The sequence below is a fragment of the Hibiscus syriacus genome, unplaced genomic scaffold (assembly GCF_006381635.1).
Source record: "Hibiscus syriacus cultivar Baekdansim isolate YM2019G1 unplaced genomic scaffold, ASM638163v2 tig00001713_pilon, whole genome shotgun sequence".
Taxonomy (NCBI): Eukaryota; Viridiplantae; Streptophyta; class Magnoliopsida; order Malvales; family Malvaceae; genus Hibiscus; species Hibiscus syriacus.
Genome location: NW_024061883.1, coordinates 1258162 through 1285183, shown reverse-complemented (window position 1 = coordinate 1285183; position 27022 = coordinate 1258162). Strand labels below are relative to the sequence as shown.

Sequence of the window (27022 nt, the reverse complement as noted above, 5' to 3'; positions counted from 1 at the left end):
CCCCCTTGAGGGTACCGATTCCCTCATTGTTCATCAGCCCAACAGTCATAATATTTGAATATTATGAAGGGGTATCGATTCCCTATGAAGGGTTACCGATTCCCCCCATTCTGGGCAGCCTATTTTTGCAGAAAAATCATTCCCAAAAGGCTCCAAAACATCCCCAACGGCTAGATATGACTTCAAACACATTCCAAGCTATAAATACAAGCTAAGGACACTTGAAGAAGTAAGAGAACAACTATCCAAACAATCAAAATACAAGAGAAGAGTTTTTCATTCTTATTTCATATATCTCTTGTATATATTTTGTTCTTGTGAGCTCAATCTTGTAAACACCTACCTTAGAGAGGTTTTCTTGTTTACATCTTTTATCCTTTTGTAAAGGGGAAAGGTTTTAGCTAATCCTGTGTAAAATCTAGGGAAAGGTTCTAGTTTAGCCCAAAAAACTATGAAGTTTGTAAGGTTACTCTTTATCCTCAAAAGAAAGAACAAATTAGTGAATTTGTTGGAAAATCCTTGGTGAGGAGCTAAGGTAGTAGACGTAGACTTTGATTGAGAAAGTCGAACCACTATAAATCGATGTGCAATTCTCTATCTTTCAATCTCCTTACTCCCTAAACACAAAACCGTTCCGACCCCTCTTTGCAAATCGTTCCGGTTGTCAATTCGAGATTCCGAAAATCCTAACAATTGGTATTAGAGCCTAACTCGTTAAGAAGGTTTAACCACCTTGAGACGATCCTAGAAGAAGCTCTACCAATTCCCTATACAACTGAGAAGATGGCTTCCACCTCCGGCTCGTTCCACATGGAAGACTCCCTACCAACGGACAATCCTCCATACTTCAATGGAGACAACTATCGTCATTGGAAGAAATTAATGAAGGTATTCATCCAATCCAATGATCTTGATGTATGGGAGATAATCGAGAATGACTACTCTTCTCCAAAGAAGAAGGAGAAGAAGCGGAGTGACAAAGAACGGAAGAAAGCTCAACTTAATGCCAAGGCCATGCACATGTTGTTTTGTGCATTTGGTCCTGAAATCTATGAAGGGGTTTCTTCATGTTCAAGTGCCAAGGAGCATTGGAATAAGCTCGAGGAAATCCATGGAAACAAGAAAGAAGAACCAACAAAGGTAGTGTCTCTAATGGCTTATGAAGAGCCCGAGGTATCTTCTAACTCAAATGAATTTAATTCATATACATTTGATGAGTTACAAGATGCTTTTAATAGGCTATATTCTACGTTTGAGACCATGAACTCCAAATATAAGAAAATGATTTCAAAATTTAAAATTGAAAACGATTTTCTTTTGAAAACAAAATTAGATTTTGAAAGCCAAAATGAAATTTTGAAAAAGGATTTAGAGCTTTCAAAAATAAAAATTGATAGTTTTGAAAAACAAAATTTTGATTTAAAAGTTAAGCTTGAATGCTTAACAAAAGAAAAAGAAATCATTTTAAATAATTCATTTAGTTCAATAATGACAATATGCTCACATTGTCATTATCATGGTCATTTGGAACATACTTATCCTTTGAAGAAAGGAAAACATTTTAAAATTAGGCAAGTATGGGTTCCAAAAGGAACAAGGGGCATTGAAACTAACGTCCAAGGATCCAAAGCAATTTGGATACCAAAATCTACTTAAATGTCTCTTGTAGGTGTGTGGGAGCAATGGTGATGAGAGTGATGATATTCAAGATGCTCTAGCTACACATGAAAAAGGAATGGGTAACCTCTAAGCTTAATGCTTTTAATTTTGGTTATTTGGTTGCTTATTTGATTTTAAACATGCATGAGTTTTGTTTTTAAATGATTATGCATCATTGTTTTAATCTCATGTATGTTGAAAAGATGATTATGATGAACATTTTAAAGTTATATATTTTTAAGAATTTTAGTTCATCATAATAAAATTTTGGTCAAAATTGGTTTTAAATGCAAATGATATCTCTCTAACAATTGATATTAAATTTTCAAATGTTTTGAATTTACAAATTTTAAATTTTTGACCTAAATTTAAATGATTATGCGTATGGTTTAAATGAAAATGATATTTCTCTAACAATTGATATCAAAATTTTCAAAATGCATAACATTTTTGGGAACTTTATGCAAATGCACTTAATTTTAAACAATTGGTATTAATATCAAATTTCAACAATTGGTATTGCATAAAGTATTTTAGACTTGGATATATTGAATTTCATGTGCTACTAACATGTTTTTTATTCTTTGTTGAAATTCAATTTTGTTTAAGTGTCAAGTTCTTAAAGCTAAATTTTATTTGGAATGCATTTATTGAGGGGGAGTTTTTGATTTTTTAAATAAATTTTTAAATGTCAAATTTACCACTTACTCTCCAATGTTATTTTAGAACTTTAAAAGATTGAATTATTTTTGATATAACAAAAAGGGGGAGAAGTTTGGTTGTTTTAAAAATTCAATTTCTTAATGAAAAAGGGGGAGCTTAACATTTTCATATATTTTTAAACAATTGGTATCTTTTTCATTAAACATTTTATTAAGGGGGAGTTTTGCCAAAAATAATTTTTCAAATGTTTTGTTATATCAAAAAGGGGGAGATTGTTGAAATATGTTTTGATATAACAAATTTAAAGGCAAAATGTTTTTGGACTTGAATTGAATTTATTCAATGTTTTCAAAAGGTTTCAAAAATAATTCAAAGTTCATTAAAATCGGATTTTAGCAAGAAAAACCAGATTGCCCAGAGGGAACAGATTCCCCCCAGGGGGTATCGATTCCCCGGGAACAGATTCCCCTCAGGGGTATCGATTCCCCGGGTACAGATTCCCCCTGCATGGTTTGGCTTCGAGAAATAACAAATTACTCGAAGGGAATCGATTCCCCCCTTGAGGGTACCGATTCCCTCACTGTTCATCAGCCCAACGGTCATAATTTTTGAATATTATGAAGGGGTATCGATTCCCTATGAAGGGGTACCGATTCCCCCCATTTTGGGCAGCCTATTTTTGCAGAAAAATCATTCCCAAACGGCTCCAAAACATCCCCAACGGCTAGATATGACTTCAAACACATTGCAAGCTATAAATACAAGCTAATGACACTTGAAGAAGTAAGAGAACAACTATCCAAGCAATCAAACACAAGAGAAGAGTTTTTCATTCTTATTTCATCTTTCTCTTGTATATATTTTGTTCTTGTGAGCTCAATCATGTAAACACCTACCTTAGAGAGGTTTTCTTGTTTACATCTTTTATCCTTTTGTAAAGGGGAAAGGTTCTAGATAATCCCGTGTAAAAGCTAGGGAAATATTCTAGTTTAACCCGGAAAAACTAGGGAGTTTGTAAGGTTACTCTTTATCCTCAAAAGAAAGAACAAATTAGTGAATTTGTTGGAAAATCCTTGGTGAGGAGCTAAGGTAGTGGACGTAGACTTTGATTGAGAAAGCCAAACCACTATAAATCGCTGTGCAATTCTCTATCTTTCAATCTCCTTACTCCCTAAACACAAAACCGTTCCGACCCCTCTTTGCAAATCGTTCCGGTTGTCAATTCGAGCTTCCAAAAATCCTAACACGAAGGTCAGATCAGAAGAGAGGTGAATAATATGTATTTTAATATATAAAGTTCTAGTTGGCATGTACTCAAAAGAATATAGTGTATAAGCTCTGAATAGTTCTGTAAACGTTTTGAATAAGTTATATATTATAAAAATGTTAAATTTACTCACTATTTTATACAAGTAAATGTTTTGAAAAGTCAATGTGACACCTCGGACTCGGATCTGGGTTGGATACGGGTTGGGGGTGTTATAATATTGTAAGTTTTAAAAGTTGGGGGACCTAAATGCAAGCGTTTGGAAAATTTAGTGACCATATTGCAAACGACATCAAACGGTCGGTTACGTCAGAGACCATATTGCAAACAAACTAAATATTAGAGACTGTATTACAAGTTTTAAAAGTTAGTAGACCTAAATGTAAACTTTAGAAAAATTCAGTGACCATTACTATACTTTACTCTTAAAAGAAATAGCTAAAAATAGAAGAAACCAAAAATATGGATGCCCTTATCATGAAAACTTAATATAAACAATACCACAAATTTCAACAACGCCAACAGAGTATTTCACATCTTAAACGCCAATTTCAAAATTTTCCCTTTGAATTTCCGATCTCCGCAGAGAGCTCAATATTTTAGGTACCCAGTCTTTTTCAATTTCCCCTGTTCTTTCCTTTTAATACGAATTTGTTCTCATTTATTCGCTGATTATTTGTAAAACAATTATTATTAGCACCTAGGTTTTTTTTTAATTTAGGCTTGTTTTTAATTAGTTAGAGAATATATTTTGGTTTGATTAACTGATAGGTATGGGTTTCATAGGTTCTTAATTAAATTTTCTAGCTCAAGTAAGGATCTCCTTTTAGGTGCGTCAAATTAATTAAATTTAATGCTTTGTATTTGTTATCAATATGTATATGTATGCATTTTATGGATTTGAAGGGTTTTCCCCCCTTTGAATATGAATTTCTGTGTCGAACTCCTTTAATCATTATTCGGTGCTCATGCACTAGGAGTTGCCCAATACCTTTTTGGTTATGATAATAATTGGTATTAAGTAGATATGGATATTCTCTTGGAGCTGTATTTACTTGCATCATAGTCTTCTGGACGATGCTTTCCTCAGGTTTGTGAAGATTTCATAATTTTTATTCTACACTGGAAACCTCATTTATTTAATGAGAACAACCGAATAAGTGTTTTTTCTATTCTTTTATGCTGGTGCCTGCAATCTGGCTAAGGTTTAGCATTACTTAAGTTTTATGCAGATTATTTGTGTGCCACCGTAGGTGCTATTGGTTGGGTGGTTACAAGTAGCTAATCTCAGGCATGGAGGATGCCAATGAGCAGAAACAAGTAGATGACAATGTTGCACAGGTGCCTGAACATTCTGTGCCACCACCATCTGAAGTGGAGGTTCTGTTCTTCATTGTGGAATGTTGATTGATCAAATATCTAAGCCATGTACTGGATTACATATTTTCTGAAGAGTTCTATAGTTGCAATGATTTACTTATTTCTTTATGTATCTATTTTAGGCAGCTATGAAGAAAAAATATGGAGGGATTATGCCCAAGAAACCGCCACTCATATCTAAGGTAATTTCTTGGAAAATTGAAAAGTTTTGGTTTTCTCTGGCTTGTGCAATTTCTCATTTATGTTTTCCGTTTTTTATCTCAGGACCATGAACGTGCCTATTTTGATTCTGCTGATTGGGCACTTGGAAAGGCACTTTAATGATTCCCACTCCCCCTATGAATCTGACCTTTTTCTACTGTGGTTTTGTTATTTTAGCTAAGCAATGCTAATGATTCCAGATTAAACTGAAGTTTTTAATATCATTTGATTTTTTGGATGCTAACAGCAAGGTGTTGACAAGCCCAAAGGACCACTTCAAGCCCTCCGTCCCAAATTGCAGGTATTAATTCTATGCCAAAGTTATGTGACTAAAGGCCTGACTGTGATTAGTCCAAAGTTATGTTACTTGGACTCAGGTGTAAGTATCAAATACAAGTGTATCCCACACAGGTATGACTAGAGGAAGAAAGGTTCTAAGTCCAATGTGGCTTGGAGATACCCTGGATTTACACCGAAAGCATGCATTTTAAGATTTGTAGTGAATGCCTATGATTAGGGGAGAGAAACCCAGTGGCTAGTGCTGGAAGATGGGTTTGTTCAAGGAAAGCTTAAAGCAATTTGGTCCACATGTTTAGGATTCTCTAACTGGTCCCAAGTTAAAATCAATCTGATGTATTTTAGTCAGCCTCTTTAATTTGGTCACTCATAGGCCTCATAATTGTTTCAAAGTGACTAGAACTGTTATATGATATATCCAGAATAATGTTGTAATGAAGTTTGTAATTTCAAACCCTTCACTTTTAGGAGATAGAAAAATAAAAGGGTTTGAGGATGGTATGTTGGTAATGGACTCATAGATTACCTTTTCTTCCCGTTCATTCTTTTCCCGATGTGTGTTCTGGAAGTGTACCGATGATAACTTATATTAAGTCCATCTTCTTGTTCTGCGAGTTAATGTCTTTTCACACTATTGTTTAGTACTCTTATGCTGCCTATGATTATTTTTGCTCTGTTTTCAGCCCACACAACAACAAACACGATATAGGAAGTCGCCTTGTGCTCCATCAGACGGTGAAGGTATGCCGAGTTATTGACATAGCAAACTCCTAGTGATTAATGTTCTTATTGCATCAACGTTCCTTTTTTTTTCTGCATCAACGTTCCTTTTTTTTCTTTCTTTTTTGGTGCTTAAATCAAATTCTATTAATCATGCCATCATGTAGATGAAGGGAGTGCTCAACCAGAGGGTGGGACTGCCAATGAATGAAACTGCCCTTAATCTTCCGATCTTGTGAGGACTATTGATTGTTATTCAAATACCTAGATGATTGGTAATGAATAGTTTTCAACTGTTTCCATGAATAAAACTCGGTGAAAGATGTTCCGATTTTAGTTAAGTTCGACAAGTTACAACATTTATGCAGTTTGAGAGTTGTGGGAACTGAAAAGTCTGTTGTTCCAAGGTTTTTCCAACATGGAACAATATTCTTCATGTTATTCAAATCGTTTGCTTCTATTTTAGGTTTTTCTATCGAAAGTGAGCCAGTCATTTCATTTACATAACATTTTAAATGGTACGTTTTTTTTAATTTGGTTTCCTTGTATAATAATATTCTAAATAGTTTTATTATATATTTGGTACCTGAACTAGGCACCTTCCAAAGTTGGTACTTAAAGACTTTTGCACCAAAAGTGGTATTTGAACTAAACATCTTTCAAGTTGGTATTTAAAGAATTTTTGCTCCCATGTTGGTATTTGAATTTTAATTGCATTAACTGTTTTAGTATTTTCTATTAACAATGTTAAGCTTTTGATGATGTGTTGTTAGTATATGATTGTATCACGTATTAATGATGATGTTATCATGTATTTTTTTTAAATTATAAAAATTTATTAAAAGTTCAAAAAATAGAAAAAACTTGAAATATGTTTTTAATAAAAACAAGCTAAAAAATTCAAATCCCATAAACTTAACGTCTAAAACATTTAAAGTTTCATTACTCATATGAATCTTAAATTTCTAAAAGTAAGAGTCTAAGATTGAAGTTGTGCAATAGAATATTGTTGTAATGAAGTATGATTATATAATTGTTGTCGTATCAATTAGAAAACTTATTTCAGTAGTAAAATATAATTATTGTGCTGGTGAGGCATTGCCTGAAAGTAAATTTGTCAAGATTGCATCAAAGCTTGGGATTGTAACTCCACTAGGACGAGTCTACCCTAGATCTCAATCCGACAATCCTGGTCCTACCCGTGTTAAGCCCCAGCGTACTAGATACCCGAATCATGTTACATTCTCACTACAATTGTTTGAAAAGATAGACCCGGAGTCTAATAACGTAGAATTATGGACTGAAAACAAAGAAAATATACATGAGAACAAATTTGTGACAGACCAAGATAAACCTCTACACTGCTTCCTAGACCTGGAACTGTCACCTCACGCTGAGTTATTGTGATCACCCCCTAAAACTATGCTAGAGATCCAGATAGTCTCTCCCAAAGTGTTCCAAAGGTCCACAGCCAGATATAAAGATGTCAATTTAAGTGCTGCAAGTAAAAAGGCCATTATATAACAATACATTTCACCCAAGACATAAGTACTCCAACCCTGCATTCACTTGAAAATATCAAAAGCATGAACAAATCCTTGATCACCATGGATGGCAATTTCTCAAGATGGAAAAGCTGCATATATGTTTATCAAAGAAAAACTTCTTAAAATTTCGTATCTGTTTTGGCTGGCAAGGTCAGTGAAAGCATCACAAAAGCATACATATTGCCATCGAACTGATTCTTTTGTATAAAATGTGTACATGCTGGAGTAGAGGGGATGGTTGCCGGATGGATGTCCAAGTGCCATCTTTTCCATACCCATGGCAGGAATGGGATTATTTGGAACATCTAAAGCAGAGCACTTACGCAAATGGCAGCTTCCCCAATCAATGTGCAAGAGCAATTGAAGGGGCAATGGAAGATGAAGCTAAACAATTCATAGTTCATGCCTGGAGTTTCATATGCATTTTATGTAGTTGACCAAATGCTTATGGCATGAGAAATGTGTTGACCATATGAGCCAAATAAAACACAATCATATCATCCACTTAAAGGTGAGTTGTAACCATTATTGTCCTGCATCAAAATAGACAAAACTTTGATCAAAGGTGGGGAAAGGCATTGAGCTGAATAAAAAGATTCATTAATTAGCTGACCCTATTCCCATATGTAATGGGGTGAGGGGGAGATAGGATAGTAGGCTCCCAACGCCAGGTTGAGAGCAGCTTCTATAGAAGACCTCCGGCAGTCAGAATTATGAATTGCCCACCGTGGACTAGATCCCACGACCACAAGGTTAAGAGCCTTGCGCTCTACCCGGCCTCTTTATTGGCATGCAATATGTGTCAAATGTATCAACTAAATTAAACAATTAACAGGTAGATATAATCTAAACCCGGCCTCTTTAAATTAAAGCAAATGAGAAAAACGGAATATTATAACAAATATTAGGCACCGGTCATAGTCGACATGTTTTCCTTCACTAATATATATAATCGAGAATTATAGATGCCAAATAAAACACATACAGTGAACCATATAGATGCCAATGCACATATAACAGCAGCAACATAAAACTATTTGGAACCAAAAGTCAAAATCCAATCATAAGGACACTCTACGGAAACTGAAATGCGACAATTTTTTTGTGGGATGCTGTAACATACTTACTGCAAATCCTGTGGTTCACTCTCTTTGGCTTTCTTGTACCGAGCTTTATGCTCAAGATACTCTTCCAGCTCTTTCTCCAACTTCTCAATGAATTCACTTGTATGATCAAGGGATTGTTCGTACTTGTATTTTTCCAAAGCCTGAAATATTCAAACAGGAAAAGCTAATATTATATTGACATCATGCATTCAAATAAAAGACTAATTAACTGTTTGCACGCATTAGGAAACATAAGAGCTCCATGCACCGATGCAAGCACAGATGAAAGGGAACAACAGAAATCACTCAGAACACCACCAACTAACTCTAAAAGAGGAATCTTTAGAAAACTTCTGATAAAGCAACAAACAAATTATTAAAGAAAGCCGAGAACTATTACTTTGCTTTTAGATAGGGTATCTGCCGAGACATAGTTTTCGGCTGCACATAATTCTTTCCTCGGTAAAAAATTATAGAATTGTTAGGCTTGATGTCAATCACAATGCCTTTGCTAAGTCGAGCAAGTTCTTCAGCATATTCCTGAACCTGTCCTGGTTTACAAGGCTTGCAAGTGACCTTCACAGTTTCATGTTTCTTCCAATGCAGGTGCATATTGAGAACAACACCTCCGAATACTCCTCTTCTCCCAACTTGAACATAATTCTTTTTCTTCTCGCCAGTACGCTTTAGATAGTGTTTCTCTTCCTCAGTTAAAATTTCAGGATCATATGCTTCAGCTGGGGCCTTGGGAATCTCGAATTTTCTCAGTTTTTCAACCAACCATGCTTCTTTTCTTTTGGCCTGATGTATTTACAAAGATAACAATCAAATTAATGGCTTTTAGGGAAAAAAATCAGAAAATTAAACTCAGATTGAAAAAAAAAATCTCCACATGCTAGGCATTACAATCACAACATTCCCTTGTACTAGTGACTACTAAGAAAGCTCACGTCCACAAAAAGTTAACCAAAATGTAAACTATAGTTAAAATGAGAAGCTATCTGACCTTTTCGAGTTTATATCTAATCCTAACTTCGGGATTTGGTGAATTCATCTTCTTTTTAGCCTTTAAACGATAGAAACGCAGTTCATTGACTTTTGCCCTTTTAGACATTTTTCTTTTTCTGTTTGTATAAAGATATCTACCCGGTGGCTTATGAAGAGAAAACCTGATAACATTCTCATCCGTCTTTAGCTCAATTGATGCATTACTCAAATATCTTGCATGCAACCATTTGCAAAGAATGTTGTGATGCTGAAATACGTTCGGCTTCACCAGCAACGAAAAATCAAAAGGAAAGGCTACATATGGTGCATGTAATGAATCCCTCATAACACTGTAGCTTCTCTGGTTTGCAAATGTGACGCAATTAAGGCATTGTCTAGACCAAAAGGACTCATTTTGGATAAAACAACAGAACTTGAGTAAATAATCCCTGCAATAAAAGGAAAAATAATCTGTCAATTTTGACAGATTAGAGCTCACAATATCTATTTGAGAAAAATATATGCTACTAGAGAGTAGAGACATTTATTTTCCTTAGCAGACACAAACTACATGTTTCATTATAGTCCATCTTCTATATCTATTGATTGTTGTTATAGGAGTAGTTTCAAAATCCTCTCTTCCGCCTCTGAATTGCAGCAAATCTCATGAAAACTTGGCATTCAAATTATCTAACACTAAATATAAATATTCACAAAATCATATGAAAAAAAAAACTGAAAAATTAAAAGAAAACATAATAAAAATGAGCAAGATTAAGGCAAAAATAAAAATAAGTAATAAAAAAATTTCCATTAAATTCACATATTTCTCAGAATGCATGAAACTAAATTAAAACTCAAAATAAAATAGAGCAAACCTTTTGACAGAGAATGTAAATTGCCGGCTAATCTGTCGAATTGAAGTCATAACTGCCATTATTATCAAACGAAATCGAATTTGTAATATATAATTTTTATACAAAGCCCTAAGAGTTCAGAGAATCAGATGATTCTAATCGTTTTTCTTAGAAGCGAACACGTTCAACAATGGGGGTCGATTCCATCTATTACGAGTCAAGAGATTACAGAAACTTCGAGTCTCCAGAAATCCACCGTCGACAAAGGCAATCAAGAAAAGATAGGAATCCAAGAAAAAAATGTAACGGTTCAAACAGAAAACTAAAGAAAATAGCAGAAAAACTAACAGAGAAAGCTAGAAGAAATAGAAAGATTAGAGAGCAGAAGAAAAACAGAAGGAAACGGTTAAGAAAGAACAGAAAACTCACAAAATTTCATTCCACAATCCTGATCTGTCCAAATTCTCAGTCATTTGGGGGTTTAACCTAAATAGAAAATGACCATTAAACCCTTGCTCCTAATATGAGAAAAAAAGCGCTTCGTTAAAATATGTACCCAAGTGAAAATAAATAAATAAAAATCATTATTATAATTATTGTTAAATATATAATATTTAATTATAATATTATATTAGATCAGACTTTTCACCTTAGACTGAAACTTAATTCAAATTGAGATCGGATTTAATTGTAATTCATCTCTATATTATCTTCGAAATTTATATCTTTATAATCAATATAATAAATGTATGTATATTTTTAAGTTACGATATAATAGTATCATTATTATGTATATTTTGGAAACACTAAATTACGAGTCATTTAGTGTGTAATTTATTTTTTATGTACAAATTCGAGTTCTAAACAGGGGATTACTGATTGAAAAGGCACACTAAGATACTTTTCCCTTTTAATAGTGACGTGTACATAAAAAAATTAGCATCAATGAGTTAGTACTATCATAGTTGGTTTGTACATGGATACTAGTATGGTTGATGGTATTATGCTTAAATGACTAAATATGCATGTTCATATAAATTTCCATGTTTGAGTTAATTCACATGATATACACATTCTTTTACAATGACACAATTAATATGAAAGTTGACACATTATGATGATACAAAACTTGCTTCTCTTGTTTTTGGTGCCCATAAATAAAATTTGATGTGATTACAATGTAGTATATGTTTAAGATATTTTTAGTTATAGCAACCATACACCTGATAAACGCAGCTGTTCGAGCTTAAAATATAAAGGGAGAATAATACTTTCTTCAACTATTGAATTTGATGAATTCGATAAGTTACAAATTATGTATGAAACATGCTCATGTAGGCTGCACTTGGTTTGAGAATGATTTGAATAAGTTTAAAGACAATTAAAATTTTAATATATATATATATATATATATATATATATTGATATTAGGAAATCGATACCATAATAAAGGTATTGATATCTTATTTTAAAATCGAAATTTTTAAAACTTCAAACTTAAAATAAGTAACAATATCATGGGCCAGATATCGAAATTCATATCATAGTATTAACTTCGATACTATAAATCAAGTATCAATATTTAAGTATTGTTTTATTTATTTAAAAAAAAAAAAGCCGAACTCCAATTTGATATTGATAATTAGTTTAGTATCAATGTCAAGTCAAAAATATCGACCATATGCCCAATATCAATATTTATATTAATTAATGATTAATTTATTTAAGTTTTTGACTGTATACAATTCAATTTGATCCCTATATTGTTGTGGATTATGTTTTGTATGAATTTGAAGTTTAATTAGACATGCTATTGTTCCAATAAACGAATGTAGCATTTTTTGCATATGCTCGATTCAAATAAGAGATATTTTATTTTAGGGAAATTAAATCGTTCCTCACTAAATTTTACTCATCTTATTTTCAAATTTTCTATTTCGCTCACTGAATTTTACATATTGAATCATTTTGTCACTATTCCGTTAACTCTCTAAGGTGTGATGACGTGCCATTTTTTTTATTATTTAATATAAAATAATTGAAAATATAAAGGGTAAATTACATTGTTTCTCATCAAACTTTACTCTCATTCCTATTTTGCTCACCTAACTATATAAGGTGATCGGATGCCACTGTTGACCGTCGTAGATAGTGGCTTTTCGGTCCCAAATTGCATGGATCGCTTCGCCTCGACACCTTGAGTCTGAATCCGACCTCTATTTTGTCAGAATTTGCTTTGAAGTCCACAAATTGAAGATCGAAAGTGAGGAAGTTGAGACATTTAAATCGAGATTCATGGATTTTAGGACATTTCCTGTAATACCCCAAATATTGGATAAGGGACTTTATTGAAAAGATTTCAAATTTGGGGATTTATTTGAATAAATGCTAAAAGATGAGAAAATGATTTGGAATAGTGTTTTGAACTAAAATGTATAGAAAGATGAATAAAGAGGGTACTTTGGTCTTTTAAGAGGGAAATTAAAATTAAAATATATCCCTATTAGGGATTTAAAAGGGGTAAAAAGAGGAAAGTAAGCTATCTCTTTTCTCTTTTTTCCCGTGGAAAAGCTCTCCCTCATAGCAAAGGTGAGGTTTTATTTGGATAGTTTCTTCTTCCATTTTTGGTTGGTCTTTGAAGCATTGAATATTATAGAGGTTTAAGGAATGACTAAATAGGATCAAACCTAAAAGATGTGGGAGATTTAAGGAAATGAGTTTTGTAATGATATGTTATGATATGAGTGTTTATTGATGTTTACTAGTAGATTTGACTTGTCAATGAAGTAAATAAAAGATTAGAAGCATTGAATGATTTTAAAAACAAGTTAGAAAATATGATGTGACTCTTAGATTCAAGTGAGCTTGAGAGATTTTAAATGTTTTAAAAATCTAAATGAAGGAAAGTTAGTTGGGATAAGTAGAGAAGAGTTTAATAGTATTGTTGGGGGTAAACATAAGGAAATTTGACCAAATTTCCTTAAGTTTCGGGCTGAAAAATGTAAAATTTGGGTAAGGGTATCGCTACTGATAGAACAATACCGATACTATAGGCTTAAAATCAATAGAATCCGCTGAGTAGTATCGATACCAAGAGGGGGTATTGATACTATGAGGATGGTATTGATACCATTGTTAATAGAATGCAGAAATGATATCGGTACCGTGATGGAGTATTGGTACCATAGTATAGTAGTATAGTAGTATCGATACCATGGTAGGGGTTCGAAACTATTGAGTCAAAATGTGAAGATAAGCTAAGATTGTTATGGAAAATATAATAATATGTACTCTTGAGTAATGTTTAAGTATAATTGTTAGGAAATATACTATCAATTGATATTATATGTGTCTTTATGGATGCTTGAGTAGATCAAAATCAAGCTCCCGAGTCAAGCAAAACAAAAGGCAAAGGCAAAGTACCTGAGTAATCAACTTTGCGTTTTGGATATAATAGCGAGAAAATCCAGGTGAATACCTAATTATAATTATTTGAGATGAAGAAGATTCAAATTAGAATGTTTAAATTTATGTATGTTTTATAGTATTGACTATGTTATCATTATGTGTATGGAAAGAGTATTATGAATGAGTTTTAGAGTATGAACTGCTCTAAACCGAATTCATAACTAAAAATGCATGAAATGATGCATTAAGGCATGAAAGGATGCCATAAATGAAATGCATGAGAGGATGCATTAAGGCATGAAATGATGTCATAAATGAAATTAACGAATAATTACTAAAGAAAAATGAAAAGAAAAATGTATAAGAAAGAAATGTATGTTGGACATACTAAGGAAGTTTATTATAATAGTATGAAAGAAGTTTGGTTTCAATAATAGGGACTTCTAATCCTTATGGATGATAAGAATTAGTTCAAAAACTAAGAAATTCATAATAAGTTTATGAATTTCCGTATTGCAGTGTGTAACCTATGTAAATTATAGAAATGTTTGGGGAATGACTGTTTTGGCACTACATGTTTAAACTATAGAATTTATAATGAAATTAAATAGTTAATTGATAATATGAATAATTATTAGAGTAAGATCTGTTCTAAAATAAAAGATTAATGGCCTAGTTGTGCATTTGGCAAAAAGGTGTCAATTATGCCAGTTAGATGAAAGGTTAAATACCTATGAGTAAAAGATTAATGGCCTAGCTGTGCATTTGGCAGAAATGTGTCAATTATGCTAGTTAGATGAAAGGTTAAATACCTTTCAGTAAAAGATTAAAGGACTAGCCGTGCATTTGGCAGAAAGGTGTCAATTATGACAGTTAGATGAAAGGTTAAATACCTTTGAGTAAAAGATTAATGGTTTAGCTGTGCATTTGACAGAAATGTATCAATTATGCCAGTTAAATTAAAGGTTAAATACCTTTGAGTAAAAGATTAATGGCCTAGCTGTGCATTTGGTAGAAAGGTGTCAATTGTGCCAGTTAGATGAAAGGTTAAATACCTTTGAGTAAAAGATTAATGACCTAGCTATGCATTTGGCAGAAAGGTGTCAATTATGCCAGTTAGATGAAAGGTTAAATACCTTTGAGTAAAAGATTAATGGCCTAGTTGTGCATTTGACAGAAATGTGTCAATTATGCCAGTTTGATGAAAGGTTAAATACCTTTGAGTAAAAGATTAATGGCCTAGCTGTGTATTTGACAGAAAGGTGTCAATTATGCCAGTTAGATGAAAGGTTAAATACCTTTGAGTAAAATATTAATGGCCTAGCTGTGCATTTGGCAGAAAGGTGTCAATTATGCCAGTTAGATGAAAGGTTAAATACCTTTGAGTAAAAGATTAATGGCCTAGCTGTGCATTTGATAGAAACGAATCAATTATGCCAGTTAGATGAAAGGTTAAATACCTTTGAGTAAAATATTAATGGCCTAGCTGTGCATTTGGCAGAAAAGTGTTAATCACGCAAGTTAGATGAAAGGCTAAATGCCTTTGGGTAAAAGACCAAAGGAATTATAATGCATTTTGATATAATCGATACATAAGTGGTATAAAGGATGCCATATATATATAATGTACAACAATGCATAATTGGTATGAATGGATGTCATAAAGGAAAACAAAAACAATGCATAATGGGCATGAAAGGATGCCCCAAATGAAAATACAAAATGGTGTGTTAACATTATTTAAGGTGCCGCCCATGGTGATTATAAAGATACATAATCAATTGGCACTTTGTTGCAATAATGTATAGTATTTTTCTCATTTAATGTACACAGGGCAAATAAAGAATAATGGGGGAAATTATACAGAAAGATAAGTATGCTGGGCCTACTAAGAATAATTTTGATAATTGTATGAAAGAATTATGGTTTAATTGAGAAAGGCTTATATGGTCCTTATGGATTATGAAATTTAATTCATCATTCAATAGTCATAAAATACTTATGTATAAATTGTGATATCTTTATAGTATTATGTCTCACTAAGTAAATACTTAACGTGTGTTGATTTCACGCGTAGAACAATCAAGATTTTGTCGAGTAATGAGTGCAGCAGTAACAACTTTCAACAATTAAAGGTTGACTCATCAGTAACGTTACAATCTTATTTATTTGAAAACTTAGTTGGCATGTGATGGAACTAAAGTAAATATTTTGTAATGTATTTAAAATGATTGTTTTAGTATTTTGCTTTTATGAATGTCATACTTTGTGGTTGTTAAAATTGAAATGAAATTTTATGGGTTTTCAAATGACAAAATGTTTTAAAAAGTGATGTTACATCCATATCTCGTGTATGGAAAGGTATATGGGAGATGGGTGTTACATTTTCGGTGAAACAACCACTAGATTTGGACTCAGGGGGTCGAGACGAACCGACCCATGAATTTTGAGACCAAACGTCCACCATCAACAACGTAGATGATGGTCAGAATGAAAAATGATGTGGTGGCTGGCGACAACAACCTATTACCTTATTTGCAAAGTAGATAATAATAGGGAGAAACAAGAGGATTCGAAACGGTGTCACTTTTTATGTATATTTGAGTTTTCAAAATGACATCGTTTTGATGCTTGTGCCACATCATCACACCGTTAGAGAGTTAACGAAAGAATGAGAAAAATGATCCAATATATAAAGCTCAGTGAGCAAAATAGAAAAAATTAAAAGTACGACGAGTAAAATAGAAGAAATAACAAAGTTCAGTGAGGAACGATGTAATTTACCCTTTATTTTAATTAATATATATATATATGTGTGTGTGCTTGAATCATGATCATAATTATAGTTGGGCTCAACGATTCAGCTAGGCTAAATGACTCAGCTTAACTAAATGGCTCGGCTCGACTAAACAACTCAACTCGGTTAAACGGCTCAGCTTGACTCGCTCACCCATATGATTTGACTCAAATGGTTCATATCGATCCAATCGGTTTAGACCGGTTCTTTAAAACCCTCTAGGCAGGCGATAACCCCCACGCAAGAGGGATGATGCGTGGGGAACGTGAGGCGGCCTACGGTGGCTAGACGACCACCAAGAATTCCAGAATTATGATTTTCATGGTTTTAAGATAGATCTCATGCTCGGTTTACAATGAAAAATATTAGGGGTGCATTTTCAAGAACAACCAGAGGGTTTCCTCTTCCACCACTCGCGACGGTGATGGCGACGATGAAGCTAAAACCACCGATCAATGCTCAACGACGCTCTGAAGCTGATGATGTTGGTGGCCGATTGACGATGAAACAATGAAAAATCGAAGGGAAATTTTAGTTTTTTCGACGAACCTTGAAAGTGATTTCTATAGTAAATGACGATACTTCACAATGAGAGGATGATTTGGCTTTGATCGAGGGACAAAAATGGTCACAATGGCGGTGTGGTGCATACCACGTACAGTCGAAAAGACGATCGACAGTGAAGAACTTTGGGGTCAAAAGGTTTATGTAAATAAAAGCTGTGAATTTTCTGGGTATGTGTTTTAGGGATTTCCAATCTATCAAAGTAACCTTAAAAATATTTTTTTAACATTTCATTAAAAGCTTTAATGAAAATAACCGAAATGTAAAGATCCTGAGGTTAATTGATTTAGTGATTAATCACTGAACTTGAATTCATTTCTTATTAGTATTCTAGTTCTTTACACGAGTCAACTGAGTTTGAACTAATTTACCATATTCAGTACTAGTTTCAGAATAAGCATCGATAAGCACATGCCCAAAATTTTCCATTCATGCGTTTATCAATTATCAACGAGTTTCATAAAGCATACAAAAGGTAATAGAGTATTACATCAATTTCTGAGCTACATTGGTTGACCATTTTGACTTCATTCAATTGCCCTCAGATTTGGATTCAATGTCCAATAATATCTCAGATACATACCAAAACAAATCGCATCAATAATAGATCTTAAACATAAAAATTGGATCAAATTTGAAGATAAAATGCTAAACAAATCTTATCGGGTTCGAATTTGGCAAAATGGACCCAAAAATGAATTTAGGACGTAGAAAAATATCAGGATAGGTGGTCCTAGAAAAATTCAATGGGCGATCAGCGACGATTAACGACCAACAATAGTCAATGACTCGTTTAAATGGCCCGGCTTGGCAAAACAACTTGGCTCACTCCATGTGGCTCGGCTCAAATGGTCTAGATCGATCCAACTGGTTTAGACCGGTTCGATCGGTTCTCTAGAATCCTCTAGGCAGGCAACAACCCCTACTTGAAACGACGATAGTGACAATGAAATTGAAATCACCGAACGACGCTCAGCGACGCTTCGAAGCTGATGATGCTGGTGGTGTTGACCATTGCCAGCCATTTTACGATGAAATGACTAAAAATAGAAGAGAAAGCTTAGTTTATTCCAATGGACCTTCAAAGTGATTTCTATAGCAAACGACGATACTTCACGATGAGTGGACGACTGGGCTTTGATCGAGGGACGACGATGGTCACAACGACGGTAGTAGTGTATATCACGAACGACCGATAAAACAATCAACGGTGAAGAACTTTGAAGTCAAAAAGGTTTATCTAAATGAAACCTGAAAATTTTCTGAGTATGGGTTCTAGGAATTTCCAATTTACCTAAGTAGCCTTAAAATTATATATATTTAACACTTTGTAAAGAGATAATAGTGTCCTAGTCTAATGGTAGAGGCATGGGTTGGGTTGGGTTGCCTTGCCTTTACAGAATATGCTTTCAATTCTTTTCATACGCAAACCACATATTTTTGTCCTAGGCAAATAAATGGGTAAATTAGCACTGAGGTCACCAAACTTTATAGACATTACCATTATGACTCTTAGCTTACGTCTATTTCTAACTTAGTCCATAAATTCTCATTATTTGAGTATAAAAAAGGCCATAAATTCTCATTATTTTAGTATAATTAAATTTTTGGGTGTTAAAGCTGGTTAATATTTTTTTTCTCTAAATTATATAATTCTTCATCTATCCTCTTGTATTTACATAGTTAAGATGAACAATAAACATTAATCCTAGAGTAATTATGTTATCAAATTATAACCATCCACTTGTATAAATTATTGATACTCTATTTAGAAGTCAAAATTTATAAATTCAAAACAAAAAAAATACATAATATACATTATCAATTTGATTATTAAAATTTGACATATTTATATATATGTAGACATAAAATATAAGTTTCATCATAGTTCATTTTTAAAATTTTGACCTTACGGAGTCTGGTTTAGCTACGTGCGGGGCATTATTAGGGATCACATGGGGAACTGGGTGTCGGGCTTTGCCAAAGCTGTTGGGTGCTGTACAACAGTTATGGGGTGTTTTGGAGGTGCAGCAAGTTGCAAGAGATATGGGGAATATTGGGGATACGAATGATAAAAGTGTAGACGGATAGTAAGGAGGCTCTTGCTTTGGTCTCTAAGGATCTGAGACTGAGGGGTGCTTCATCTCTGTTGCCGAAAATTTTCGAACTTTGTGAGAGGGATTGGGTTTTATCTTTTTCTTATGTTCCACGTGAGTGTAATTCAGTAACAGACACCTTGACGAATTTAGCGTGGTCTATTCCTTATGGTATGACGATCTTCCAAGCGCCACCAGAAGAGTGCAACGAAGCTATTATGGAGATCCCTCATGTTGATTTGGTAGCTTAGTGGATTGAAGCTGTTTAGCTGTTTTATTGGATGTATTAAAAAAATCAGTATCTATATCTTTTTTTTATTGAAGGGCAGTATCTATATCTCTTGGTTGTTGTTATAGGACATAAATTAAATTTTATTTTTAAAATAATCTTTTTTGTCTCTTAATCGCAACAAAGGAAACACAGTTCATTCACTTTTGTCCTTTTAGACATTTTCCTCCTTATGTCTGTAGAAACATATCTATCCGACGGCTTACGAAAAGAAAACCAAACATCCTCATCCGTCTTTAGCTCAATCGATGCATTACTCAAGCATATTGCATGCAACCATTTGCAATGCTGAACTACGTTTGGCTACTCCAGCAACGAAAAATCGAATGGAAAAGTTACAAATGATGCTGGTAATGAAGGCTCATTACATTGTAGCTTCTCTGGTTTGTAAATGTGATGCAATTCAGGTATTGTCTTTGTTATAACCATTTTTGTTTTATTTTTATTATTTCAAAAAAAAAATTATTACTTTATTAAGAAATTGAGATTTTTGAGTTAATTTGAATTAAATTGAATAGGAGTCTCCATCGACATTTGGGTTAGGCAGATCGAATACCTGAAACGTCTTCTAAAATAATTTTAAGAAAAATCATTTTTTAAAGAAAAACATTGGTCTGCGTTATCGAAGATTCATTTTTTTGGATCTGGGAGTCGACTACGCGTGGGGAATGATTAGCACCCCACAACGCCCAAATCTGATACCTAATTGCTTACATATTGTCGTAAATGATGTAAATTATAAATTTGAATATAAAAAATTAAATTACGATCCATTTATTGAATATTAATTTATTTTGAGTTATTTATTAAGGAAAATTTTTTCATTTGAAAAGAAATATCAAGATTCGCACATCCTCCGATGGGAAGACTATCTCTTCTATTTCTTGTCTGCAAAAGAATATTCCTCCATGATTTATCAAAAATAGTAATCGAATAAAATAAACATATACCAGTAATTACATAAAATAATTTTCTATATATAGTAACACATGTTGTAAATGTAAAAGTTAGAATCAAAGAAACAAATAATTAATATTACTTCAAAAATATACTTCATTTATTTTGAGTTCACGTTTCGTTTCAATATCATTTTGAATCACACCACTTCTATAAAGTAATGCTATTCATAGCCATTCTACGACCAATGTTATCAAAAGCATACGAGTAAGATACATTATAATATTAGCGAGTAAAATGAGCATTTCGCAATCCTTCATAATATTGATTCTAAAAAACAAAATACATACATAAATACATAAGAGTCATAAAACATCAACTAAATATATACATATCGCAATATATTGTAACCTTTACATAATATATAATAAAATAATAAGAAAGTCATTAAGATATAATCAATTCGTATATAAAATATACATAAATAGATGGATAATAATATATAAAATACATATATATATATATATATATATATATATATATATATATATATATATATATATATGGTAAAAATGAAAATGAAAATGACCAAAAACCAAATCATGCAATCAGCAGGGATTAGATCCTAAAGGAAACAGAGTAGCAATGATTAAACAAGCAATAAACCCCAAACTTTAAACACTAAATCAAAGATAATGACCAAGATGAGTACAAGGTTAAACATAGGGCTTAAAGCATAAATTACACCAATCTATATTTTGGTACATATGAAGGACCAAAGTGAATAATAAGTGAAATCAACAGTAAAAATTCAAATATACAAACAAATATAAAACAAGTCTATAGGGACTAAAATACAACATAATATAAATAATGAACTCAAAATGAAAAGATCAAAGCTTTATTCAATGGCTAAAACAAAGACATTACAAACGAAGAGGACATAAAGTGATATTATCCCCCTAAAAGAACATGCAAACATATGCACCCTTAAATGATTTCGTTTTGAAGCTAAATTTATATAGTTGAAATCAAGACCAAAACCGACCATCATTCCCCATTTCCCATTTCTTTTATTTAGCCTAAGAGAGAGAGAGAGAGCAAAAGCTCTAAACTCCTTCCTCTCCTCTCATTTCCCCACAGTGGGGAAGGGCAAAAACATGGCCACCGTAAGCCGTGAGGGTTAAAAAAACCAAATAAAAACCCCTCGTTCTTTCCCTCAAAAAACCTGAGCGTAAAAACCCAAACTTTACCCCTAACTTTACCTTTTATGATGAAGGATTCCCTTAGTTCCAGTGAGACAACGACAGTTGCTGTACTGAAGGTGAGGACTTTCTTTCGTCTATTTTTATTATTTTCTTCTCTCCCAGTTTTCAGCTCCCTCTCAATCTCTCCTCTTGTTTGAAATCTCCCCATTTATTTCATTTGATTTTTTCGTTCCTTCTTTTTTTACATTGATCTCTGCTCGCTTTTAATCCATCTCTGTTGCTTTCTTTATATGATGCTTCTTATTTCAGAACGTTTGGTGGAACAAGGAGCCTCTAACATAAGGCATGATTTCCCTAGATTAACACTTGATACTTCCAGATTTTTCGGGATTTACAATGTTATTTTAATAGTTTTTTATTTTATAAGTTTATGCTTTTTGGCTAAATCGACTTGCTTTCTTGATGTCGGTGACGTGATTGGAACAAACAACAATGGCAGTGACAATTTTGATGGCGATTCACGTAACTGGAGAGACGAACGGTGAGGTTCACGCTCTGGTTGGGTAGCCTAACATCACTGGCGGCGGCTGGTTGGGATATTTAGGGTTAAAATCCTAGCTTTGCATATCTAATCTGGACCGTTCGATGGGTCAAGATCATGTTGCTGAGGATGATACAGTGTTGGGGAGGGTTACAAAACCCTAGATGCAGATGTGTATGGATCATTTGATCTCTCACAGATCCTACGACTGATATTGAGTGGTGCCAGATGTTATGGGTGAAAACCCTAGTTGGATTTGGTCTCACATATGTGGGCTTCTTTCCTGTGCTTCGGGTTGGGTATTTACTTTGGGCTCGGGAAAAAATGAGTGTCTACAAATGTCCCTGTTTGCCCATTATTGTGTTAATAAGAATAGGGCAAAGATAATAAGACAACAATTTTTTGTCATGTTCTCTCTTTCACTTTGAAACTTGATGTTAGAGATGATACTGCTCATCCATGTTGAAGAGATCTGGTCGCTTTCAAATAAATTGTTTACTGAAGATGATGTTGTTCCTTATTGTCGAGGAAATCTAGTCAATCTGGAGATAATTTGGAGTTGAAGATGACACTGCTCATCCATGTTAAAGAGTTCTAGCCACTTTCGGATGACGGTTTTCCTTCTTGTTGAGGAAGTCGAGTCAAGTTGAAGATAATTTGGTGTTGAAGATGACAATGCTTATCCATATCGAAGAGTTCTGGCTGCTTTCATATGACGTTGTTCCTTTTCATTGAGGAAGTCTGGTCAATCTGGATAATTTAAAGATAACATGGTTCATTCATGTTGAGGAAGTCTGATTGTCTGAGAATGACATTGCTCCTTCGCGTTGAGGAGATCTGGTCGGTGAACAACATTGTTCTTTCATATTAAGGACGTCTAGCCATATTTGGAGATACTTTGGAGACAATACGGTTCCTTCACGTTGAGAAAGTCTATTTATCTGAGGATGGCACTGCTCTTTCGCGTTGAGAAGATCTAGTCAGTGGATGGCATTGTTCCTTCGTGTTGAGGATGTCTAGCTATAATTTGATGTTTTGATTTGACATGGTTCCTTCTTGTTGAGGAAAATTAGTTGTTCTTTAAGGATTGTGAATCTGAAGACAATGTTTCTCCTTCTTGCCGAGAGAGTCTAATTGTCTGAAGATAGTTTGACTTTGAAAACGACATTGCTCTTTTATGCTGAGGAGAGCTAATCATTGCTCGGTGCCAAATCTAATGATAACATTACTCATTCTCGTTGAGGAGATCTAGTCATGGTTGCCAATGATTACCTTGAAAATGAAATCTTCTTCTTCAACATGGGTTTGTGAAATGAAATTCTCTACTAACTCCTCGAATTCTTGTCAAATATTCAACATTTGAGCGAAATCAAATGAGTGGAATGAAATTTGTTTCCAGAGAAGCTATCTCAGGTGAGATAAAATTTTCTGTCGAGTGAAACAATTTCAAAATTTACGTTTCAAGGGAAAATCATCTCAAGCGAGACAAAATTTGTTATGAGAAAAACACTCTCAAGTGAGATCAATTTTGTTTCAAGTGAAACAATTTCAAAATTTGTGTTCCGAGGGAAAGCTGTCTCAAGTGAGACGAAATTTATTTTTAGAAAAACAATCTCAAGTAAGATCAATTTTGTTTCAAGTGAAACAATTTCAAAATTTGTGTTTCGAGAGAAAACTGTCTCAAGCAAGATGATTTTTTTAGAGAAACAATCTCGAAGGCTTATGTTTCAAAAGAAATTGTCTCAAGCGAGACAAAACTTTGTTTGGAGAGAAACAATCTCAAAAATTTATGTTTCAAGAGAAACTGACTCAAGTGAGACGAAATTTGTTTTTAGGAAAACAATATAAAGTGAGATCAATTTTGTTTCAAGAAAAACTGTCTCAAACGAGATGAAACTTTGTTTCGAGATATGGGCCTTCAATAATGCCCCAACATTGATCATTTCTTGCTCCAACACTGATTCTAAGCATGAGCTTCCGTGTTTGGGAGATATGTGCCAACTACCAAAATCTACTCCAGAGATATTGTCTTTTTTGAAAATGTTTTTCTTCTTCTTTTATTTTCAAAATTGGAAAAAGATCAATTAAAAGAATTTTGAAAATGTTTAATTTTTTTTTGAAAAAAAATTCCCTTTTCTAGGTTTCACTATTGAGACAAATCATAAAACTATAGTTCATTTGACATCAAAGAATTAATTACTCTCTTAATCCTTCAAACTTATAGCTCTTTGAAAAATGTCAGGATTAGGATTGGTTTCAGGTTGGCTTCCTTTTTTCTAAGGTTTCAACCATCAAGTCCTTCTTCTTGTTCCTGCTCTTTGGAATGTTATACATGCCTCTCATTTCTGGCTTGGCATTTAATTGGGTGCAACCAAAATGTCGCAACTAGCATAATCAATTGCTATACCTTTTAGAACATTTCTATTTCAGTTATTTGAAATCTTCCATTTGTTCAAGCTTCGTAAACTCCTCTAACAAAGGCAGTGCAGAAATATCGTTCTACAAATGAAATTCCTGAGTGCTCGTGTGAAATTGACTATAACATGTGTTCCTCAACTCTCTTAGTCCATCTTCACCGAAACTCTTGATTTAGTAAATTTGATTTAATTTGCAAATTGTTTGACTAGCTGAATTCAACTTTATTATACATATATATTTTATAATTGTCTTTATTTGGCTAGATGAATTTATCCATAAAACCAGGGCGTTTAACCAATTACTCTAGAGGGATATCTTAAGATTTATTGTATACATATATAATTATATTTTGGGTATACTGATTCAATATCTTAAGCTTGTTAAGAAGAACCTGTTATAGTGCAGGTGTTGTTGAAAGTAAGAAAATCTCATCCTTAGAGTTCAATTTCCCAGCAACTGACCTAAACTAGATTCACCTACTTGACTATTTCATTGTGAAGATCATGATTATCATTGATCGCCATCAACAAAAGTAGAAACTAATCAACTTTGCAATCTCATGTGCAAGATGCCCCATTTTGTTCACATCCTTATATACCTTAATGCCAAGCCCTTAACTGTCTCTTCATGCGAGAAGAAGGCTAGCTTGGTCCATGCAAGAGAAGGGTATGTATTCTGGTGTATCTTTTGGAGTAAGATTAAGGGTTCTTGTTTTACAAAGGTTCAATCTTGTCACTTGCCCAGAGGCCATAATCTTAATTCTCAAGAAAGTTTTTTATTCAAATTATATTAAAAGAACTGCAAGATTAAAACTCGTTCAATTGTTCAAAACCTTAGAAGGTAGCATAAGTTCAATTATCAAAATATTTAAAAAATATTTAAGCAAAATATAGAACAAAAACGAGTTCAAATAAGATAGCACTCTTAATGCAACTGCAGGAAAGTTTCATGGTAGATGCAATGACTTCTCGATCCACATCAGAATGCCCCATCATTCTTCTAATATCCATGCCCCTGAATTAATCAAATTCTGAATCTTGCGCTTCAGTGCGTTACTATTCTCAGTGGAATGCCTTGAACTTCCTATGTGATACCTACACACGACATTTACATCATAGCCTTCAGGATATGACGACTCATTCGACTTGGATTAGACTGGAGTCACCAAGTTCTTCTCAATCAGTATTGGAAGTAATTCCTCATTAGTTATTGGAACTGGGTCAAATTGACTCTTTTCTTGGATCATCCTATAAGGCTCAGCCTTACGACAAGCTGAATAGGCTACCACTATACTGACTTCAGCTTTCTCCTTGGTGTCAGTGCTTCTTGCATTTCTCAGTTTACCATTCTTGATCGCCTTTTCAATCATTTCTCCACACATGATGATGTCAGAGAATCTCTTAGTGGTAGCCCCTAACATGTGGTTGATATATAGAAATTTTAATGTATCAATGAATAAAGTGATGAACTCCCTTTCAATCATTGGTGGATGCACTTGAGATGTAAAATCCCTCCATCGTTGTGCATCAGAAGCTCTAACTACGCTTAATCTCCATATTTTATAGCGTTGTTTGATCAGGGGCCATATCAGTCATGTGCTTGTATTGACCCAAAAAGGCATGAGTCAAATTCTTCCAGGGGTGGATTTGAATACGATTCAGTTGATTATACCACTTAGAAGCGGGTCCACTCAAACTGTCTTGAAAACAGTGGATCAACATCTGATCATTGTTGGTGTATCCAATCATCCTCCTAATAAACATCGTGAGATGGGTAGTAGGGCAACTGGTTCCATTGTACTTTTCTTAATCATACATTTTGAATTTGGGTGGGAGCACCAAGTTAGGAACCCAGAATAGTTCACTTGCATCAATTTCATCATGAAAGCTTTGTTCTCTCATTCTTTTGAATGTCTCTCTGCACCAATTTTTTAAGTTCTCTAGGATCTCATTCTTGGCTTTTTTCATCTCATCAGAATCGGACATGTTGTAATCAGTGGGGTTATCCTGAGGATCTATCACAATTGCTTGAGTCTTAGCGACGGAGGAGCCTGCTTGGTGGCTTGGAAGCCTCTCGGGTGAAATAAGTAGTTGTAGATTAGTATGTGCTAATACACACTT

General features: G+C 33.7%; 1 protein-coding gene and 1 pseudogene across 3 annotated transcripts; one reads left to right on the top strand and one right to left on the bottom strand.

The window, feature by feature from the left end:
* Positions 1–4089: 4089 nt before the first annotated feature.
* On the top strand, positions 4090–6624 carry LOC120132210. 3 transcript variants are annotated; one of them, XM_039149034.1, is made up of 7 exons: positions 4090–4192; positions 4812–4930; positions 5092–5151; positions 5234–5281; positions 5418–5471; positions 6151–6208; positions 6355–6624. In XM_039149034.1, the coding sequence occupies exons 2-7, from the start codon at positions 4883–4885 to the stop codon at positions 6396–6398; spliced, it is 312 nt and encodes a 103-aa protein (XP_039004965.1). In that variant the 5' UTR covers positions 4090–4192; positions 4812–4882; the 3' UTR covers positions 6399–6624. The 3 variants fall into 3 exon arrangements, 2 of the variants coding, with proteins under 2 accessions (XP_039004965.1, XP_039004956.1); XR_005516983.1 differs by lacking the exon at positions 4090–4192 and having other exon boundaries at positions 4830–4969; positions 6151–6280; positions 6333–6572; XM_039149025.1 differs by lacking the exon at positions 4090–4192 and having other exon boundaries at positions 4830–4969; positions 6355–6572.
* Positions 6625–7290: 666 nt separating this feature from the next.
* Positions 7291–10994, bottom strand: LOC120132200 (annotated as a pseudogene).
* Positions 10995–27022: the final 16028 nt, after the last annotated feature.

What these genes read in the sequence shown, in the direction of transcription:
- LOC120132210 (XM_039149025.1), top strand. Translation starts at nt 4,883, where the DNA reads ATGGAGGATGCCAATGAGCAGAAACAAGTAGATGACAATGTTGCACAG. An exon ending in CTGATTGGGCACTTGGAAAG is followed by an intron (nt 5,282 to 5,417) that starts GCACTTTAATGA and finishes GGATGCTAACAG; the next exon opens with CAAGGTGTTGACAAGCCCAA. An exon ending in TGCTCCATCAGACGGTGAAG is followed by an intron (nt 6,209 to 6,354) that starts GTATGCCGAGTT and finishes GCCATCATGTAG; the next exon opens with ATGAAGGGAGTGCTCAACCA.